This window comes from Typopeltis vanoorti, chromosome 19, assembly GCF_054136105.1.
Source record: "Typopeltis vanoorti isolate ZY-2024b chromosome 19, IOZ_Tvanoo_1.0, whole genome shotgun sequence".
Classification (NCBI taxonomy): Eukaryota; Metazoa; Arthropoda; class Arachnida; order Uropygi; family Thelyphonidae; genus Typopeltis; species Typopeltis vanoorti.
The window spans coordinates 90,579,076-90,601,082 of record NC_143567.1 but is presented as its reverse complement, the minus strand read 5'-3'; the positions used below and the strand labels follow the sequence as shown (position 1 = coordinate 90,601,082).

Genomic DNA, 22,007 nt, shown 5'->3' with positions numbered 1-22,007 from the left:
CTGCTGACTGCTTCACACCATTTGATATACCGGATGTGACTGACAGAAAAATACATTCATTGTTAGTGTAAATAACACCAACAATAAATGCGCTTACGTAATACTAACAAATGAACAGCTTGTGCAGTGACGTAATAATAGATTTGTTGTTATAGCTGTCTATTGTCGAAACGTAATGTAGTGGAAAAAATCATCATTAGCAATTTTATATGGAATTCTAAATATGATAAAAAAAAAAGGGCAGCGTGTCAAAAAATTACAAATTTTTCCCCAACTGGTATATTAATTCGGGAAGAAAAATTCATACCTTTCAAAGAGTTGCAACAAGCATTCAAATAACAACAACAAGAAAGAAAAAAAAATTCCCAATATCTGTCGGTGTTTCGTTTTGTTTCAAGCTGACATCAATTTGACTTGGTGTTTATTACAGTTGTTATGGTTACGGTGCACACTTGTCATGGAAAACCCGTTATCTGACGATAGCTTTATGACCCTCAAGAGAATGAAAGTAATTCAGAGGCACTTGCGACATTGGGCCTTTAGTGACGTCTTTTGTCATCCTGTTTGCTTCTTGTACCATCTCGGGGAACATTTCACTTTAAGAAGAGGGGGGAAAAAATCATTCAACATTGCTAACCTTACTTTTTTGTGTGTGTGGAACGAACCCCAATCTTATCAGCCATTAACTACACGCCTTTTACCAGATAGTATGAAAAAGTTATCTGTCTCTTATGTTTGCGTTCACTACTTCTTCTTTATTGACTTCTTTAACTTCCTCTAATTTCCATGGAGACAGATTCTTTCTGCATCGTTAGCCCGTCAGTACCTAGGACATTTTTTATTTTTTATTTTTCGATCGAAGCGTAGCCATTCTAGTTTACATATCTTTTTAAATGTTGCCAAAATGTAGCACCCAAAATGATCCTGTATTATTTGAAATACGATCAAGTGGAATTTTTTTTTTTTTGTATTAGTTTTATTTTACACTTGAATTAATGATTCAATTAGTAGAAAATTATAAAGTATCAAAATTGAGATAGTAATCTAAACTATTTTAATTAAATTAATATGTTAAGATTTTTCAAATGAACCAACTAACCATACAAGAGCCTTTGTAGTTTAGTTGTATACAGGAGCGAATGCTGGTCTTGAAATTCACGCTTGTTCTTCTTATCATTCAGGGAGTGAGAGATGTGACTGAAGTCTGATTGGCGGAATAATGAATTATTGACCATTTAAAACTATATATTTAGAAATGTATGTACATTTAATCATACAGATACAACATTTATTTTAGAAATGATATTCTATCTTTTTCAATTTAGCTACTTGAATACAAATTCTACCCTACGGTTCTTCTTTATGTACTGATCAATAACATCGTCATAAAAAGTTGGTTGTAACTTAATTTTCCCAAGCAACACGCGCACTTGTAAAGGCTGGCTGAAGCTCACTGACTAGAGCTACGTTGACTGTGTATGGCCTGTGTTTAAGCAACAGAGTGAGATGACGTGAAATGGCTATGCGCGCGCATGAAATCACAATGCTGCTGCGAGGACCTGGAAGCTCCTACAACCGAGCAACCTACAATTCGTCTAGTCAAAGCCAAGGTAGCTTTGACTAGACGAACAAGCATCGGCCTTCGATACACAATGCAAAGTTCAATTATTGCCGCGCAAGCTTAAGACGTCTTCTGTCTACAAAAATAAAAGCCTAAATGGAATGCTTATAAATGCATGCATTTATTAACAAATAAATAGTACTTCTTTCTCAAATAATGAGCTTGCGCAGCAAGCATGGAGAATTCGCCCCTGGTTGCAGAGATGAATGCATTGATTGGAAAGACCGGGTTCGAACCCCGCCAATGACGTCAGGAACCTTTATCAGGTGTTGACTTAACCGGTCTTATAAGGAGGTGGAGTGTTTTTCTCCCGTTCCTCAAAACAAGCAAATCGGTTTCAACACTTGTCCGGAATGCTGAGGGGGTAGCATGTCGGCTACATAAATTCGCTGTCACTTCTAATCGGAGGACTGTACCCATCTTATAGGACGGATGGGTTTAAGAAGAAGAGAATCATACAAGATAAATTTATTTGAAGCCAATACTTCATGATTTCTTCTTTCTTTCTTTCTCCCCCCCCCCCCCCATTTACACCCTGAGTTGTTGTTAGACTATTAAAATACCTTCGTCTCACACTTGGATGAAATTAAATATTTTAAGACGTTGAGAGAAAATTCTTGAGTGGTTTCAATTTTGATTGGATTCCAACTATAATAATTACAGTTTTTACATGGCGATCAAAATGTATTTTTCCATTCACAAATGATAAAGCACGCAGAGTGTGCCACCCTTGGGCGCCGGTGATTTTAATCTATCAGGATATTAATTGTTTCCTATGAACATAATCACTCACTAATCTTGCTTTTTGTTTATTGAGTAATATATTTAAAGCATGAATGAGCTAACAATGTGTTGTAGATAATCTCCGAACTTTTTTTTTAATTAAATAAAGAACTATCTGAATGTTTACTTTAATTATGTATAACTCTCACTTATGACTTACGTTATAGGTGATTTCTACATTATGCAGATATCACTATTTTTTTTAAAAATATATATATATATATATTAAATGCATTTTTAATTATACGAATCCACTATGTAGGTGAAACAAAAATTGCGAAATTTAAATTTTCAATAATAATAATAATAAATAATGAGACGAATGAAATTTAGTGGCGATTTTCGACCACATGGTTCGAACTATGTAAATTAAAATTTTAAATGCAGTGTTTGAACCACTCTTTTGATGCCGCCCTAACGGAGGTTCAGATGATACATATTTTAGAACTTCCTTCTGATTTTTCAGTTACAAAAAATTACTCATGGAATACACCTGCTCTTATCTATCTACGATAAAAATGAAAAAAAAAAAAAAAGCTCCGCGTACCACACTTCGAGAAATACAACTTTGAGGTATAAACTGTAATAAATAAAATAAAAGGACTATCTACATGAACTGAAAATCTCTTACCAAATTTACAGTTAATGTGGATACCACACGTCTCAACATTTTTAGATGATCGTTTCTTGTGGGACTGTGTAACGTCCTTATAAGGACTGGCTTAAAGGGGCGAAGCAAGAATGCTTTTCATCTTCCCCGTTATCTGTAGAGGACAGTGTAGGGATAAGGTGTTATTGAGCTATTAAAGCTCTGATCATGGCAGGAGAGTAACAGCAATAGCCGAGCCTCAGTTACAACTTCATTGGCTACAGCATTGCCATCCATTATCCTCCAAGGGTATTGGATTGAATGAATCAATCACCGCATCTCACGGTCGATTCACTCACTCACCCTGTGTAACATTAATCAGCATAATTTTACTAATAATATTATTATGCTAAAAAATAAAAGGTGTATTAATAAAATTTTAAATTTAAAAAAAAAAATTAATTTTAAAATTAGAAAATACAAAACATATTATTTCTTATAAAATAAATAATATAAAATATAAAATTAGATTAAATTATTATTATTATTAGCGTCACATACTTTTTACAAAAATTATCGCAACTTTTTTGTTTTTAGAGATATACAAAAAATAGGACTCAACAGGTGGAGCATTATATAGTTTTTCCTGTGATATTGTTCTGTATTTTTCTGCCGCAATATTGGGACATTGTTATTCGTTATTCCATGTATAATTAGCTGTTTATAATTACTGAAAAAAAAAAAACTTTTTTCTTTGTCCCTATTCCTGATCTTGCTTGCCATAGTACTTCGGTTTCCAAATAAAGAACTGCTTTTCTTGAAATAACCATCACTAGAGGGCGTCTTGGCATTCATGTAAATACATCTATGCCAGGTGCTATAATACATCTATGCTATAAAAATACTTAATGAAGATATTTTTTTCTCTTGTTTCAGGAGGATTCATTCTCGATCCTCTACCCACCGAAGATCCTGAACCATCAAGCATTCCCGTATTCCTCGAAGAACCTCAAGACACTTTCGTAGTCCGGAACAAAGCAGCCACCCTCTCGTGTAAAGCCAGACATGCCTTGCAAGTATACTTCGAATGCAATGGAAAACTAGTCGACCATCGCCAGCATAGTTTCCAACAGTTTGTGAACCCCATGACGGGAGTTCGCCAGGTGGAAGTTTCGGTAGACGTGACCCGGAATGACGTAGAGAAGTACATGGGATCGGAAGCATACGGATGCATTTGTTACGCCTGGTCGTCCACCGGAAGGATTAAAAGTAGAAGAGCAGTGATAAACATTGCATGTAAGTGTCAATTTGGTTCGCTAAATAGACGGGGCAGAGACTCCGCACTTCCGACCGAAGTTTAACCTTTTACCTACAAATGAAAGGTATCGTCTTGATAATTTTATTAATTTATATAAAAGAATTGTCGAATTTCCTCCTTATCTATTGGAGGATGAGATTTAAATTTGTCCATTTGTATGTCACTTCTTAAATTCGCAATTTTGTTCGGTAACGGAGAGAGCCCGTAACCTCCGAGCCGACCTCAGTTGTCATCTCCATCTCTGAAACGGCAACGCGCACATTAAAATCCCCCCAAAGATGAATTCGCAGAACTAACAGATTCATTTAGTGCAAATGAGAGTCCGTTTTATTGTGTTCCACGCCTTGTTCATTACCGCCTCCGCTGTATTACGACACTGCCGATTGGAGTGCTAGAAATTTGTTTAATTAAATAATTCACCGATGAATGTGAACTGATAGAATGTATTTTCCAGCGTGCAATCTTGCGGTTTTTTCCAACTTCTGTTCTTTCGAGAAAATTCCACTTTAAAAATAAACGAGATTGGTTCAATGAAATTTATTCATTCGATAAGGAGCATGTCACGTGGTTGTTTTTTTTTTTCTTTGTTTTTTTTTCTCGTTTCTCTGTGATTATCTGAGGATTCTGAATTCCAGGAATTTTCAGTATTTATGTAGTAAATTAAGAAAAAAAAAAATGCAATTATCCAAACTCCAGCTTTTTAAGTACTTGCATTTAACTCTTTTTTTCTTAAGATAATAAAAAAATTAAATCTGATTTTTTAAATAAAAACAAATAATTAAAAAAAAGTGGACAAAATACTTTTGTGTTCCATAATAACAGTTTAAGTAAAGGATACTCAAAAGAATTCACATAGCCTTCGCCATGAGTCGCCTTGGTATTCCCCTATGTCATCGCAAAAGTCTGTTTATCTATTGATTACGTCTAGCACAAAATATCCCAATCTATGAGATCTTCCCTAATCGGTGCCGTAATCACTAATGCTAACAAAACACAATCTTGCCTTATTTTAGACAAGAGTTATCGCCTTTCATATTTGATAATACCCAGATCTCCAAGCAAGATCGAATATCACGTCTTGGGCTAATTTTAAACTAAGCCTCGCCTAGCATAAGCACATCGCATCCATACTCTCCTTATATATATATATATATATATATATATATATATATATATATATATATATATAAGGGCGTTTCTCCACTCAAGACATTATTTCTCACCTGTGCTACGCCTAACACTGTACAAATCTCTGGCCGTTCCGCCTTAGAAGAATATTGTTTTCACATATTTAGTGATGCACTGAAAAAAAAAAAAAAAGTTTCTAAACATTCATCCTGTATAGAAGAGGGCGATATAAAACAGGCAACTCATGCCGTTTTGTAAAGTACCCATTATATTCACAAAATTAAGAGGCTTCAACTGTTAAAACACCTATTATTTTCAGGGGCGACTCGTGCATAGGTACTACGGAATGCAGCACCCCCCATTTTTCTAGATATATAAATATATTTATTAATTTATTTATATTTGCTTGTAATATTTAATTTTATCAACAATACTATACAATTCTCTTATTTTGTATAAAAAATAATAAAAATCCATCTTGTAGCATTTAGGAGGGCGAAGGACGCTAGCAACACTGTGTTTACCACAGTGTCATACTGCTACTTGCGCAAGCATATGCACGTCATAGTGAGATGCGAGCTATTAGCGTAATGCGGCACTGTCCGTCGCGCAGTTCCACTGTTGTTTATATGCAGTTTGCGCCAGTAATAGTGTGTTCGTAGTGCTCATCGTGTTTACTCCGTCTCTTTAAATATTTGGACATTACAATTAAAGACATTAACATTTGTTATAGTTTTTATTTTAAAACATTATTGGGGTTATGATAATGGATTTTATTTTTAAGTAATTTTGAATTATACCAAACTGTATAATTTTATCGATAATAAACAATATTTTTTCATGTTAATTTTTTTTTTTTTAATTTTTACCATAATTTTGATATTTTATCCAAACACGTATACATTGTACTTACAGTATGTATGTATATTTCGAAAGTTGCAGTGCCCCCACGATTTCAAGCCACGAGCCGCCACTGATTATTTTAATAATTGTAATGTACTATATAAATATCGACATCGTAATAACCCTTATCTAAGAATAATTATAAAATTTCATTAGGAAACTGACAGATTTGAAATAATGTTTCCATGACAACCTTAGGTTTCGCTTTTAGTAACTCAGTACGCTGAATTCACTCCAACTTAAAATATATTATTCTGTCTCGTCCATGTTTTTAATTTTCCCATTCCAAAAAAAAAACATTCCAGTGGCGTAATCTGACTTCAAGGTAGAACGTGCGGGTGTTAGCACTGAATGCACTACCGAATGATCGCCTATTTCGTTCTTGACGAAGTAAACAGAACTTGCTGCCATGGAAACATTACGTCATCGGTCTTTTAGATTAAACTTAAAAGCGGTGTTTATTAATAAACTTCGTTTAGTTAAATATTTAATTTGATTTCTTAAGACGGCATAGAATTGCTTCCTTGGGCTGCTAGAATTCATTTTTTTTGCCTCTTGCATTACGATTTTTATGTTGTTTATGTTTTTTCTTAAAGAACAGAGACAGAAATATAGAAAAATGAGATTTACATCCACAGATCTTTGCTCACATAAATAATTTCATTTTGTATGTATGTGTGTGTGTGTGTGTGTGTGTGTGTGTGTGTGTGTGTGTGTGTGTGTGTGCAATGCAAGATTGAATAAACTGTACTTTTGTTTATATCCTCCATTTTTGTTTACATCGATCGACGAACAATCAATTATGTAAAAATCTTTTTCGGGTGATAATGCGATCAAAGCCTGAGGAAACGTATTTGATTTTCGAAAGGAAAAAAATAAATAAATCTTAACAAGAGCGTGTACAAAAATGATAAAAAAGAAAGAAAGAAATTCTTAATGTGTGTGTCCTCCTGACATGCTGTAGAAAATAGATTGTTTAAGTATTTTCGGATTTGTCTTCTGCTATCATTGGAAACTGCTGCCTATTTGCAAATAAGATTGTGTAAACGAATCTAGCATGAGAAAAAAAAAAAAAAAAAAAAGAGCCAGCTTAATAGGATTACAATTGTAGTTATTTGAAATTTAATTCTGTATTGCTTTTCATACAAGAAAAAAAAAAAATACTATCCAATGATAGAATGTTGCTGAGAAAGATACATGTAACCATGGCAACAAATTCGCGTGTTTTAAACTTTCAACAATGACCAAATATAAATTATGAAAGACGCAAGTACTCCATTGTTCACATAAAAGTGATGATCCATTTCAACAATGTTGTTTTTTTTCGTTGTGCAAAAGACATTTTTATGTGCTGATTGTTTAAGAAGCAATCTAACAAACAGAATAATTTTAACCTAACAATTAACTTTTACATTGTAATGTATTAGGCAGAATTGATTCAATAATATTATTTAACGTATTTTTAAGAAACAATTTATTAGCAGAAAGTTCCAATTTATTTCTAATTAACGCTTTCCACTTAATGTATGTGAAAACTCGCATACAAATTTAAGCGAAAATCATGTTTGGCTAGACCGACGTATAAATAGGTACACATAACAGAAACATAAGAATCATAATACAGATAGTATTATGTTACTAACCAAATCTGTGCATTTGCATCTCGTAATTGCTGTTCACACTACTTTAACCAGTGATTCGAGAATAGAATAACAAGGATAATTAATTAATGTGTTGTCTTCATCGTATAAACTGATTGGAGCAGACAGTTCGTCGCGTCTTTCTACACCCACGGTGGAAAAGTTAAACGAACCTTAACTTGCTTTGTGGTTAATAACACTAATGCAACTTTCAAAAGCCAGATAAGGTCGAATTATAAAATAATTGTCATCCCATTTTCATTACGCTATTCCAATGAAAACTAACCTGTTCTCAATTATGTAATATAGTCTTGCTGATGCAATTATAGGATGGCTTTCCATTAAGATGTACTGTCTTTTATAATTTAATTTATAAAAAGTTTTTAATTACTATTTGTAGTTTTTGACAAGATTTTCTAATTATTTTGATACTATGGGATGTAATATCCCTTAATTTAAATAATTTTACGTCGCTGAATTGAAGCCTTTGGCTCTTTATATATTTAGTAATTAATTAAATGTTTGCTCTATGGGGATATCGCACAATAAAACTGTTTATAAGCTCTTATAAATTTCAATTATAAGCTATGTCCGCCTCTATCGATATAGTTGCTAGACCAACCAATCTTTAGTGGGTCATTGCTGTTTGCGAATCATTTTTAATCAGTTTAAGTTTGGAAAAATCTCTTTCCGCACTTGCTACGCTAACAGGAATTGTTGGCGTAGCGACGGCGCCTACCGCAATATGGCTGAACGAGCACCCTTATTAAGCCGCCACGTGATGCAGGCTGTCTCTATGCTACACCCTATCGACGTACTGATAGTATTAAATAAAAGAAAAAAAAAAGTGGCAGAGTGCTTCGAGATTTTATTCGTGTTCACATTCTCCCTAACTCCTCTTCTCATCCTTTGTTTGCGACATAAATTGGAAAAAAAAAAAAAAAAATTGAATAAATTTTATAATATTTTTTCAATACTAATATTTTAAACTTAACTCATTATTGATTAAGAAAATCCAATTATTAACTTTTTTTTTAAATAAAAATCCGACTCCATTACACTATTAGATATTAAAGGTCAAAATTTGATAGCGGTATAATATCGTCTGTGTACCTAAAAACCGGAAACTGAAGAAACTAAACGATAAAGCGGAAAGGGGGGGGGGTATTCAGACAAAGACTCCACGAATTTTTGCAATAAAACAGTCTACAAAAACAGATAACACACGTCCCGAAGGGGGGTGGAAAAGAATTGCATCCTAGCTAAATAAGTTACACAATCCTTTATACATCCGTCAGATGACGTCACATAACTTGTTTCTAGTGTTTACCAATCGAACAACCCTTCGAAGACTTGGTCCAAGACAGTGTGTACAAATAAGATTCCCTGGACGTTAAACAAATCCGTTATATTGCACGAGCGGTCCGGAGAGATTGAATCTACCCTCGGAGTATAATGTTTCTTGCAGATATCGGTTTGCTAGAGAAATTCTAGATACATTCGAGGTCGTGACAAACTCCCCCCCCCCCCCGAGGGTCTGAATAATATCTGTTTGACACTCTTGGCCATTGGCCAAGTAGCCTATCAAGGAATGATGACAAAGAACTAGTGAAGACTAAAAATAAAATGGAATATCATCCTCTTCTCTCCCCCCCCCCGTCTGGTACATGACACGGAAGAAGAAAAGCAGTTGGAAGTGCGTAGAGGTTAAGAGGTCAACAAAATTTCCGAACTCTTGGCATAACCCTCCCAGATGGCGCCATCGTCTGCTATCATGATTATAATGAACATTGAATTCTTAACGTAAACTTTACGGGAACACCACTCTCCCCCCCCCCCCAAACGATTTTATATTTTGGAGTTAATGCTGACGATAAAAACCTTCCATCAATATAATTGCAATCCGAAATTGTCGAGTCGTTCCGGTGATGCCGTTAAATGCACTCGCGTTCTTCTAGAACGCTAACCACGACAAAATTTAGCGGACGACAGAATTTCCGTCGTTGCTGCACTTACGTCATATTTTTATTATCGAGCCTCTTAAGCTGTATCGTGCCCCTGAGGTCTGGATATTAGATTTTTGTGGTGGAGCTTTGCATTATGACCTGTTTTTCTGCATCGTCGCGTCATCTTTTCCTAGTTCTACTGTTGGCCTATCGTAACACGACCTCATCTTTCGTTGCTGTCTCGTTTTCCTCTACAGTCGGCAATTACCGGGGCACAAGATGTTTGCTCTAACCAACACCCAGAGGAATCGATGAATATTTGATTTGAGAAAAGTGGGTCAGTTGCTATCATGCATTTGCCGTTCAGCGTCTGTGAGTGCGGAGGACGTGCTGCGAACTGGCCCTGTCTTATTTCTGTTCTAGCATCCGGTGGTTAAGTAGTTTTTTTTTTTTTTTCATGATATTTTTGGTTTCACAATTCTAAAGCCGATATGGGATTCAGATAATCAGTGTCGGGGGGGGGGGGTGTAAGTAAGTTCTTGCTCAGGCAATTTTGCTAAATTCCTGGACAAATATTTTAAATCAAGAATTGGATCAACTTTCGCATATGCTTTGTCATGATTTCAAAAAAAAAAAAAAAATCCTACTAATCCCCACTCGACGGAGTTTGCATAATAGTTCTTCCCGTCCGCCGTGGCTATGATCATAGTAGCTTTCCTCCTTAAGGTCAGTGAGCGAGCTGCTTATATGTTTAAGCGGAACATCCCCAAACGGCAGCACTATCTGAAAATCACGCCTTACGATCCACGTAGCAGGTTTGTTAATGAACTCAGATGTCATGTGCTTCCAATAAATCATTGTCATCGTTAACCTCCTGACCATCAAGTCAAGGCCGTAGTCGTAAAGAAACAAAAGAGGTACTTGTTAGATTTTTACAGACATAAGTAAACCGGCCTTAGACGGAGATGGATGAATTCACCCCTCTATTTAAAACGTTTTTCTTTCCACAGAATTAACAGATTTAAGACATTAATGTCGGAGTCCATAGAGCAAGTTTACATAATTTAGCATAGCGACTTGTTAGTAAGAAACTGTAACTAATCCTTCACGCAATTTAAATAAATGACTCTATCGCATGAAGTACTGTATTGTAGTTTAATTAGAATACCTGTTTTTTTTTTTTTTTTTTTAGACCTTCATAAAGATTTTTTTTCCTTTGCCATTCATCGTACCCTTCCAGCTATTCTTGAAGATTGGTTAGGTAAAGACTCGGCTAGAAAACAGGAATAAACCGGTCCATTATTCAAAAGATATTTCCACGATAATAACATCAGAACCAGCATTCTGATCAGACATTACTGTAAATATGCGCTTCGCAACCATATGCCTGGGAAATGAGTGTCCTGGGTTCGATTCTCGTAGGTACGTGAAGAGCTCAAGGATCTTCCTCAGCTATAGCCAAGTTAGCCGGTCTTGGGCGTGGACAGCAGGGTTTTTCTCCCCAGTTTATCTGGGTTTTTTCCTTCCCGCGAGCAGGCAAACCTGTCCCGTGAACACACGCGTATTACAGTCAGGAATACTTAAGTCCCAGTCATAGGCCTGATTCGTCAGCTATGCTGGTCCGAAGCCCGGATAAAATTTGGGGAGATTGAGATGGTGGTACCTCCCCGTAAAAGGAGCTTCACGGCCGTTATATCATCATACGTTATAATCAGACATTTAGTTTCGATTTTGCTTTTATTTTTCTATTTGCGAAGAGTACAATAATTCAAGGTTTTCAAATTTTCTTTTTTTTGTAAACCGACGTTTAAAAAAAAATTTGGATTTAATTGGGTTTTAGCTAGGTTCTAATCCCGTCTAAAATGCAAAGAATCTTGATAGGTTTCAGGCTTTTTTTTTCATGGCGTAAAACAGACAAACCAGCCAAAGCACACACTCGCGATTAACAACCATAATACAGTAGTTTCAGTTACTTTAGACGTACCTAACTTGCCTCATTCACTAGACCTGAACTAATGCCTTTCCGCCCCCTTTATTTAACACATTAAAGGCAAAATAGCTAGTGGGAAATGAACTCCATTGACAAATATGTCGCGTTCACATTCACACTCACACTTAGTGCATACCTCGCTCATAAAGGGTAGCAACTAGTGCAAATATCTGTTACGTTACAGGTCATGCGCAAAACTATAATCAAATATTCTATCTTTAACCCCGACCGAGTTTCACAACTTCCAGTAATTTGTATGACAACCAATCTACGGAGATTTCCGTTCTGTTCACGTCCCAATGCTTCCCCCCATTTGCAAACAATCTAACACAGGTCATAAAAGCGACGCCAGAAATCTTGGGCACCGAAAACTGTCTGAGTACAATTTTCTCTAATGGGTTTGCTTCGTCCAAATGGGCGACACGCAAAGCTTTTCTTCAAATCTTATTATTGGACGTTAAGCCTAACAGGAGGACTGAAAGCGTCTCTGGTTGCCATTACTTAATATTAATTGTTTTCGGGTGATCTGTGAACATTGGGTGGGGGAGAGAGAGAGAGAGAGGGACTCTGACTTCCACCGCTTTCTCTTTTCTCAACTTTCCCTCCTCCTCCCTAATCAGTTAAGAGAGAGATTTGCAAGTAAGGACAAAAACTGAGAAATTCGATACAATTGAATTTGCTTGCATCAGGTAAATAGATTTAGTCACTCGGATTTTTACGGAAAGAGGATTTCAATCGCATTTTCACTGCCCGCTTTAAAATAGCACCAAAGAGTCGATACTTTATGAAAAGTCACATAGCAAAAACTTTAAAAAGAACGCAGAACGATCCTGTTTTGATGGGTGAAGCATAAATGCTTTTCATATTCCCCTCCATCTGAAAAGGAAAGTTCTTTGGGTGGAGAATTATTGAGCTTTAAGCTCGCCCTGAAAGGGCAGTGAGATTAACTGTGTTCGGCTGAGCATAGAATTGATTTGGGTCTCTTGTATTTGCAGAAATCTGCTTCATTATAGTCTGAAGCTTGCTTGATCAGTGGGTTCGGATGATTCATTGTCTTGATGAAGAACTTTTCAGCTAGGTCGTGAAGGAGAGATGTGATGTAGGGAATGTTGACGTCTCTGTGAATTTGGGAGTTTCTGATAAACCACGGAGCATCCAAAATCATTCTCAGACATTTGTTTTGTATTCTCGGCAGCTTTTGAACATTTGTTTTCGAAGTATGACTCCACGCAGGAGATGCATAAGTGATGACTGGGCGTATTACCATCTTGTATATGAGTAGTTTGTTCTGAGTATCGAATTTACTTTTTTCTGTTGATCATGGGGTAGAGCTGCGCTATTACTTTGGATGTCTTTGAACTTATGTGTTCTATATGATTGGTGAATTGGAGTTTTTTATCTAGAATTACTCCGAAATATTTGACTGCATTCTGCCATGGGATTTTAACACCTAGTCAATGTATATCTTCCTTGATTTGAGGCTTTTTTCTAGTGAACAGTATGGCTGAGCACTTCTGTGGATTGGATTGAATTCTCCAGTCCATCAGCCATTTTTCTAATGTGTGAATACTATTTTGGAGTCTCTTGATAGCTAGTTTGGGGCTGAGAGATCTTGCTAATAATGCAGTGATTGTTGAGCTTGGGTTTTGAGGAATATCAGCAATATAGAAAACAGCAAGGGGGCCAAGAGTGAGCCCTGCGGCACTCCCGCCAGAATCTTGCGTCTGGTTGATACAGTTTCATTTATTTTGACTTGCATGTCTCTGAGGTAAGAGTGAATTATTTTAACTAGATTAGTAGGCATATTGAATGTGATGAGCTTGTAGAGAAGACCCTGATACCACACCTTATCAAAAGCCTTTGCAGCATCTAAAAAGACTGCAGCTGTATGAAGGTTCCGGTTGAAGCCTTCGGAGATGTATTCGATCAGCCTGTGGATCTGCTGGACGGTGGAGTGGTTTTTTTTGAATCCAAATTGCTCATTTGGGATTATTTGTAGTTGGTCCGTTTGTGATTGGAGCCTAGTAAGGACTACTTTTTCTGCGATCTTTCCAAGGTTAGACAGAGACTGATAGGTCTGTAGCTTTTCGGGGAGTTGAGCGTTTTTCCCCATATTTTTGATTGGTGTGACATCTGCTATTTTCCATGTTAAAGGGAAATACTGGAGTCTGAGGATGGCATTAATTATGTTGACTAGATGTACAATGGCTTTTCTGGGGAGTAGTTTAATTATTTTGTTTGTAATTCCATCTGAACCTGGAGCTTTATTGTTGTTCAGGTGGGTTATAATGTTTATAACTTCTGTTGGAGAAGTAGGTGTGAGAGGTTCTAGGTCATCTTTTTGTTGTGTTATGGCCTGCCTAACTCGGCGGTGAATCTTGTAGATGAGAATGATGTTCAAATTTTCATATGAGGGGTTGCATTGAGTTTCCAAGCTGTCGGCCAGAGCCTCTGCCTTTTCCTTGTCAGTATGAGCTATTCCTTTCGTGGTTTCAATTGGAGGTAAAAGTTGTCTTTTAGTGCGGAAGGCTTTCAGAAACTTCCATATGGAGTTGTCTTCTGGGTTTAATTTCGTTAGCTTAGATTCCCATTCTTGGTTTCGATGTTTTTGGAGGGCTTCACGGACTTGTCCGTGAAGCCCTCCAAACCCGAGGAAATCATGGATCTAATTAAATCCATGATTTGCTCGGGGATCCGACCACTAGGGTGAAAGACTGTAGTTTGGGTAATTGACTTTATTGCATTTTTGATTTGACTGGTAAAGTTGTTTGCAGCCAATTCTATCTCCTCTTTAGTGTGAATAGTAGGGACTGGGCCAATGTGATCAGATAGGATTCTGGAGAGTTTGTCCCAAGATATAAAAGAGTGGGGAGGGGAGAATTGTTCTTGTGTACCAAGTTGAAGCAGAATAGGGTTGTGATCGGACGAAAGTTCATTTATTGTTTCCAGCTGATATTGGTATCTGATGTTTTTGAGGACGACTATGTCTAGTACATCTGAACTTCCAGTTGAGCTGTGATGGGTGGGCTCTGTGGGTCCAGTTACAACAATAGGATGTTGCGTTGAGTAATGGTTTAGAGTTCGACCTTTGTCATTGATGGTGGAGCTATGCCAGGCTGTATGTTTGGCATTAAAGTCACCAGCCATGATGATGGAGTCTGTGAAGCCGAGAATGGAGTCCAAGTCAGATACCAGCAATGGAATGCTGGGTGAGTTATATACAGCATAGATTTTGATATTGCCAGCATTGTTTGTATGAACTTCGATGCCTGTTATCTCTAGGTTCTTGGTTTGGGGATTGGTCAGAACATTGTGGCTTAGGTAGTTTTTAATGTATATAGCTGTTCCTCCTCCGCTGCTGGTAAGTCTATCTGTTTTGTACATAGTATAGTTCCGTAATTTGGGATTATTAGCTGCTCTGAGATGTGTTTCATTTACTAGTATTATGTCAGGATTATGCCCGTGAGAGAACTCTTGTAGTTCTAGAATTTTGCTATTGAGTCCGTTGGCATTCCATGCAGCGATCATGAGAGAGTTGGGATGGAATTTTCTTTTATTCATTGTTGAGGGCTGTCAGAATTGAGTGGGTACCTTGTAGGAATCTTTTCGTGGAGGATGGCGAAGGATTCGTCATACTGAATTCTAACATGGTATCTAGTGAGGCAGTTAGTACTGATGTTAGATTTGAGCCTATATGGTCATGAGATGGAGTAACCTTTGTTCGTGCTGCCTCTGCATAAGTTTTAGGCATTTGTTTCCTTTCTTGAGTTGTCGAGCTAGAGATAGTTTGGACTGGGGTGTGACTAGCACGGTTGTCTTGAGCATCGCTGAAATGTTTTGGAAGGGTAGTTTTTCCTAACCCTCGGTTATTTGGATATGTAATGCATCCCTTGTAGTTTGCGGGGTGAGGTTCTCCGCAAATGGCGCATTTAGCTGGAGTGGATCTTGGTTTTGTATACATGACGGTCTGGTGGCCCTCGCCACATTTTAAACACCTGTAATTTGCCTTGCAAAGTTTTTGGGCATGGCCAAACCTATGGCACTGCCCAGCTGTCGACTTCTTCCTTAGTTTGCTCAGTAGAAATTCTGAGGCCACATATCGTTGTGAGTTCGTAAATCTCTTTCTGTGTCTTATCAATTTCTACGAGTAACGGTGGCATTGGCCGTTTATCTGCCCTGAGCATTCTGCTCACTTTCACTGGTGTTAGGCTCCGACTCATAAGATCAGTGGTGATTTCTTCACAGGTGATACCCTTGGTCACTCCTCGAAGCACCACCTTGAGATTCTTCTCACTGGGTAAGGCAAAAGTGTGATATGGAAGACTCTTGTTATCCATTAATCTTGTCAGCTGTCTGTAGTCAATGACTGAGGTCGGCTGGATTTTGACTCCTTCATTTTGATTTTTAGCCCAGGAATATGCAATTTTGTGTTCCCTAAGGGCTGTTGTGACAGTGGTCCTTGTCCCTTAGTATTACTGGTGGAATCTTTTTGATGTTCCTTGGGACTTCTAATGTTGGTATGTCTTCATCCATCTGGTCTTCTATGATTCTTCTTCTTTTGTTAGAGTGCTCCCCTTGAGAGATGTTTTGACAGGGGGATTTTGGTGACGGAGCAGCAATGAGTTCCTCTTGTGAGATCTCATTCTCCTCCTCTCCATCCTGATCATTAGAGTGAATATATTCTTTTATGAATCCTGGCCAGTCAGATTCTAACTTGCTTATTATTAGTTTGAGTACCTCTAGAGATTGCTCCTTGTTAAGGATCTGGATCTGTTCTTTGATGTTTTCCATGTCAAATTGGCGATTTCCTGCCAGCAGAAATTGGTTAATAGCAGTATAATAATCCCGCAGGGCCAGGGGCCTGCCAGCAAAGTATCCTGTAGACCTAGACGGACTACTAGCAGTGTACAATCCCGCAGGGCTTGAAGCCTGCCAGCAAATGTCCTGTAGACTGAGTTGGTCTACTAGCAAAGTCTTCTTAGAACCTACTAATTGGGGAAAAGGAGTATCAATATCTCACTTGGCCACAGTTTAGAAACCTACCTCCCTATAAAACCTTAATACCATCACTGGTCCTCATTGCGGGTGGATCCTGCCGGCCATTTGACCTCTTGCACGTTTCGTGCAGAGGGGGAGATAGTAGGAATCACACTGTGTTGGCACCAGTGCAATGTGAGATTACTGAGAAACCTTGTATGCAATGTAATAAGGCTCAGTCTAAAGTAACACGCCCATTCTCATCAAAATCGCCACCGAAAACCCTTTTTTCTTTAAAAAGAACTTCATTGGCTACTGGCTACTTAGAAATTGTAATCCATCACCCTCCCAGGGTAATTCTTTAAAAAGAAGTCCTTATCCTTATAAGGACTGGCTTAAAGGCGCGAAGCAAGAATGCTTTTCACCTTCCCCGTTATCTGTAGAGGACAGTGTAGGGATAAGGTGTTATTGAGCTATTAAAGCTCTGATCATGGCCGGAGGATAACAGCAATAGCCAAGCCTCAGTTAGAACTTCATTGGCTACAGCATTGCCATCCATTACCCTCCAACCTTTCGTCTTAAACTGTCATATTCCACATATCTCACTTTATAAATGACTTGGGAAATAAATTTCTTTTATCTTAAATTTAATTAAATTAATTCCAATTATTTCTATAAAACTGATGTATTATATTACTTTAAAGTTTTTTATATATTACTATAATTAATTTTATTTAAAATTTTTGATAACTTGCATTTTTTAACTCTCCAGTTCGCGATCGATTGTTATCTGTTGTGCACTGCGTTTCCTACCATTCCTGTAAGAACAAAATATAACAAGGTGTCAGCATTTTTTTCAAACGTGTTTCAGGTACTACAAGGGATTTTCTTGCTTTGTTCTCTCACCGTGGTTTGATGTTTGAGCACTTGCTTTCGTAGCATAATAAAAAACAAACAAACAATGTCTTTCTTCACTACACACTGTTTTTTGTTCTGTGTGCTTTGTGCCCCTAGCGAAATGTGAAAAACCTTTCTGAATTTCTACGTGCAATAAAACCATTGAAAATAGCAACTCTTGGAAAGAACAAGATTGTTTATTCTATGTAAAAAACATTATATAATATATTTATTTATTAAAAGATTGTAAACTTTATTATAATTAATATAAATTCAAAATTTCGATAATTATTTTTAAAAAAATAAAAAATTAATTAGAAGTTTAATACACCTTTCTGTTTCTAAAATATACATATTATTTATAAAACCATTAAAGTTTTTTTTATAATTGTAAATATAGAAGACCAAAAACTATATTAGCCTCCTATAACGATGCATAATCTCCATGCCCATTCAGGGCGAGCAAACTGCTCGTAAATTTTACCCTCACTGTAACCACGACAGATAGCGGGGAATATGAAAAGCATCTTGCTTCACCCTTAAAGACATAAATGTCAATTGTCAATTGTCAATTTTTATAATTGTTTCAAACTCTTTGAAAGCATGTTTTGTGCTCTATCATCAAAATAATTTGTTTTTTTAAAGGCAAAAAGATGGGTTAGGGTTAGTTTGTAAATGAGCAGTTAATTTTCAAAGAATATTTATGATAATAATTATACAACTTTTCTTAACTTTATCCTTAGTCGAGGTTCCTTCCTTTTAAACCTGCTATTAATTCACAGGTCAGTTATTCACCCTTTCTCTCTCTCTCTAATTTAAAGCTTCAATCATCAAAGACATTGACCTCGATGAGCCTAATAACTGTAAATTAGATCTCTCGCTCCATAACCGGCGATATGGCAGAAGCTTAGTGGCTAATTATACGGGGTTCTTAAAGAATTTAAAGACATGTCCGAGAATAATTTGAAGTAGTTGATTAAATATTAAAATCTTAAAGATAAGTACGTTATAATGAATTGTAACTTTAAAAGACGTGTATGGCGCCCTCGTGTGGCAACTTACGGTACTAGGCGTCCATGTGAAGAACTTATATTTATGAAAGAAATTCAAGATGCTTAAAGACAGAAAGAAGTCTTAAGAGTCACTTATAATGTTGGTCAGATGAACTCATCATAGCCTTAAAAACAATCTTCGGCTCCCCAAAGACCTATCTTTTGCTCTATCGACTGCCTATTTCGCGTTATCAAATTAGCGCAGGGGAAATCGCGTGAACCCCTTTCCCCCCGCTGATCTCCCGTACACGTTGATTGTACAGTAAATAAGGTCAATGAAGTGACGCCCTTCACGTCGCTAGCACCTGAAACCACACCGAGCCATTGCACCTGCTTACACGAACCGTGTGCTTGCTAATGCTTGGAATCTGCGGAAATCTAGATAACAGGAACTGCTAACGTGTCTGTCACACCTGACGGAGACTCACCTAACGCATTCGGACCGTGCAGTAAATTAACTTCGGGTTAAACGTAAATACCGAAAACAGCAAACAATCAATGGGTACTCAGTTGGAGGGGATGAGGAGAAGGAGTTTGATTTTGGAGTTGTTTGTTTCCTGTCAGTTTTAAAAATGTCTCTTATTATTATTATTTTATTCACATAATTGATTTAAATTAAATTGATTTAAAAATTAGTAGTCAAAAAATTAGTAAAAATTATTATTAGTAGTCTCTTATTATCATTATTATTATTAGTAGTAGTAGTATAAGTTAAGGGATATTACATCCCATATCGTTTCTTAGCCGAATAAGAAACTCAAAGAGTTTCATGCCGAATATAGTAGAAACTATATAAAGTTCGGCGATTCCAAGCGTAAGCAAAATATCTGGATACGCATAACTGACCCTAAAGGTAGTGCAAGCTGAGGCAACTCATGTCTAAGGTGGAGCAAGCTCCGATCGCTATTCTTGATATTTACCCATAATGTGAACTTAGCTCCTAGGAGCTGTATTACTGTTCTACATTATGAGAGAAGGTCACTACCTAGACCGGTTTCAACCTTTATTGAGTGTTAATTAGGTCTACCTACTCACTGATGAGACCTCAATAAAGGTTGAAACCGGTCTGGGTAGTGACCTTCTCTCATAATGTAGAACAGTAATACAGCTCCTAGGAGCTAAGTTCACATTATGGGTAAATATCAAGAATAGCGATCGGAGCTTGCTCCCCCATGGATACGCAGCAACTGACCCTAAAGGTAGTGCAAGCTGAGGCAAAAGGAGTGAATTATATAAAGTTTCTACTATATTTGGCATGAAACTCTTTGAGTTTCTTATTCGGCTAAGAAGCGATATGGGATGTAATATCCCTTAACTTATACAAGTCATATGTCGCCGAAATGAAGCCTTTGGCTCTTCATATATCTAATTATTATTATTATTTTATTCACATAATTGATACACAGTCAAAACAAGATATCATATAAACAACAATTTGAGTAGTAATAGAGAGCAATTCAGATTCTGCCCAAGAATCTAAGAATAGTCCGTCAGGTAGCGTCGTAAAATACGGCCTGTTCCAAGTAATGCTGTTTTTTTTTTTTGTTGTTGTTTTGTTTTGTTTTGTTTTGTTTTTATATATCATATGGGGTCACTTCGTTGATGTTGAATTGCTGTAAATAGTTGGACAGCTTTTTTGAAATTGCACCGATAACTATTGGGATGACTTTGGTGTGTTTAAGCCACAGCCTGCCAACTTCGATTGCCAGATCTTGATATTTAGTAATTTTTTCCAGTTCTTTGTTGTTATCACTAGATATTGCGATATCAATAATCCAAACCTGTCGATGTTCGACAGGTTTGGATTACAAAATAGACCTAACATCACAGTTAGGTCTATTTTGTTCCAAATGCCGATCAGTTTGTATTCGAAAGTCCCAGAGAATTTTTGCTGTTTCGTTTTTCAAAACTGTCTCTATTTTATGCTGCCACCAGTTATCAAATGTAAAAAAGCCATATATTTTGCATATATGCAGATGAATTATTTTGGCCACTTGATCATGGCGGTATTTATAATCAATTTCAGCTAATTTGCTGCAGACACTGATTAGATGTTCCACAGTTTTATTATTATTATTACACCTAAGGATATAAATCATTTTTAAGTTATATAAGGTCTGATAATTTGCATCTTTAAATAGAAATAGAGTCGTTTCAAAACTTTGATGTATTTGATTTATTTAAAAAGATACTGTTCGGTAATGTTCTTCAATAGTAATATGCACAACTTATAATACTTCAGTTTCTATTACTGTATTTGGTTAAATATATAGTGCTATTTGCATAAAGTTTTTATTTCTTCCACAAATATATTTTGCGTACGGAGAAAAGTATGGGGATTTTTCTATCACAGCCTAAGCAACTGAGGCTATAAGGCTGGTGCATTGTATGTTGATTGCATATTTTATTCTGGGGGGGGGGGGATTTACCTGGTTTGCGTGGTGAAAACTCTAGTTTCCTTGGAAAAAATCTTGGCATATTCACGTGAAACTGCTGGCAAACCTTCATTTGACAAGATCTAATAGAGATTCTTCACAATAGGCCGAGCTGCAACACAATATACGGACTGGATCGATCTGATGTGGATAAATTAATGACCAACTCATCAGGAAGAGGCCATAAATGCTGGTCAAGTAATTAAACTAGGGGCCAAATTTCTAGTAAAAAAAAGTAACGATAATTACAGTTTCTATACATTAGACTACCGGCTTACTCTTACGGGAATAAGAAAAAAGTAATCTTCTTAAATCCGTATTCTTAGTTGGGTCTTATTACAGATGTAAAAGAAACTTATCTAAGTAGCATCCAGGAAATTGAGAAACTGTAATCCGTAGTTGCTTATTTGTAGGTGATTTTTAAATTAAAAAACTATCGAATTTTTCGTTTAAGTAAACCAGTAATAAGTCTTGTTTGTTTCATCGCACTTTTATTTTTTTTTATTTCTGTTAGTCTTGAAATATGAATATACGCACGCTTGAGAATGTATTTGACCTTTTTTTTTTCATTACATTTTAGGTTATCTTAAAGCAAAAATTTATTTTTAAAGCATTAATTCTATAATAAAAATATATTTAAACTTAAAATTATTCTAAAAAGTTAAGAAATATTTAGAATATTTTTAATTTCTTAAAAATCTTTAAAAAATTTAATACACCTTGTAAAA

At 36.4% G+C, this 22,007-nt stretch overlaps 1 protein-coding gene across 1 annotated transcript in view; it reads left to right on the top strand.

The window, feature by feature from the left end:
• LOC150096331 (netrin receptor unc-5 homolog) overlaps positions 1–22,007 on the top strand; it is a 50,127-nt gene that overhangs the window by 10,359 nt on the left and 17,761 nt on the right. The window contains exon 2 of the mRNA XM_090409034.1: positions 3,930–4,289. Coding sequence (XP_090265160.1) covers positions 3,930–4,289 — 360 coding nt within the window. The remainder of the gene's footprint in view (positions 1–3,929; positions 4,290–22,007) is intronic.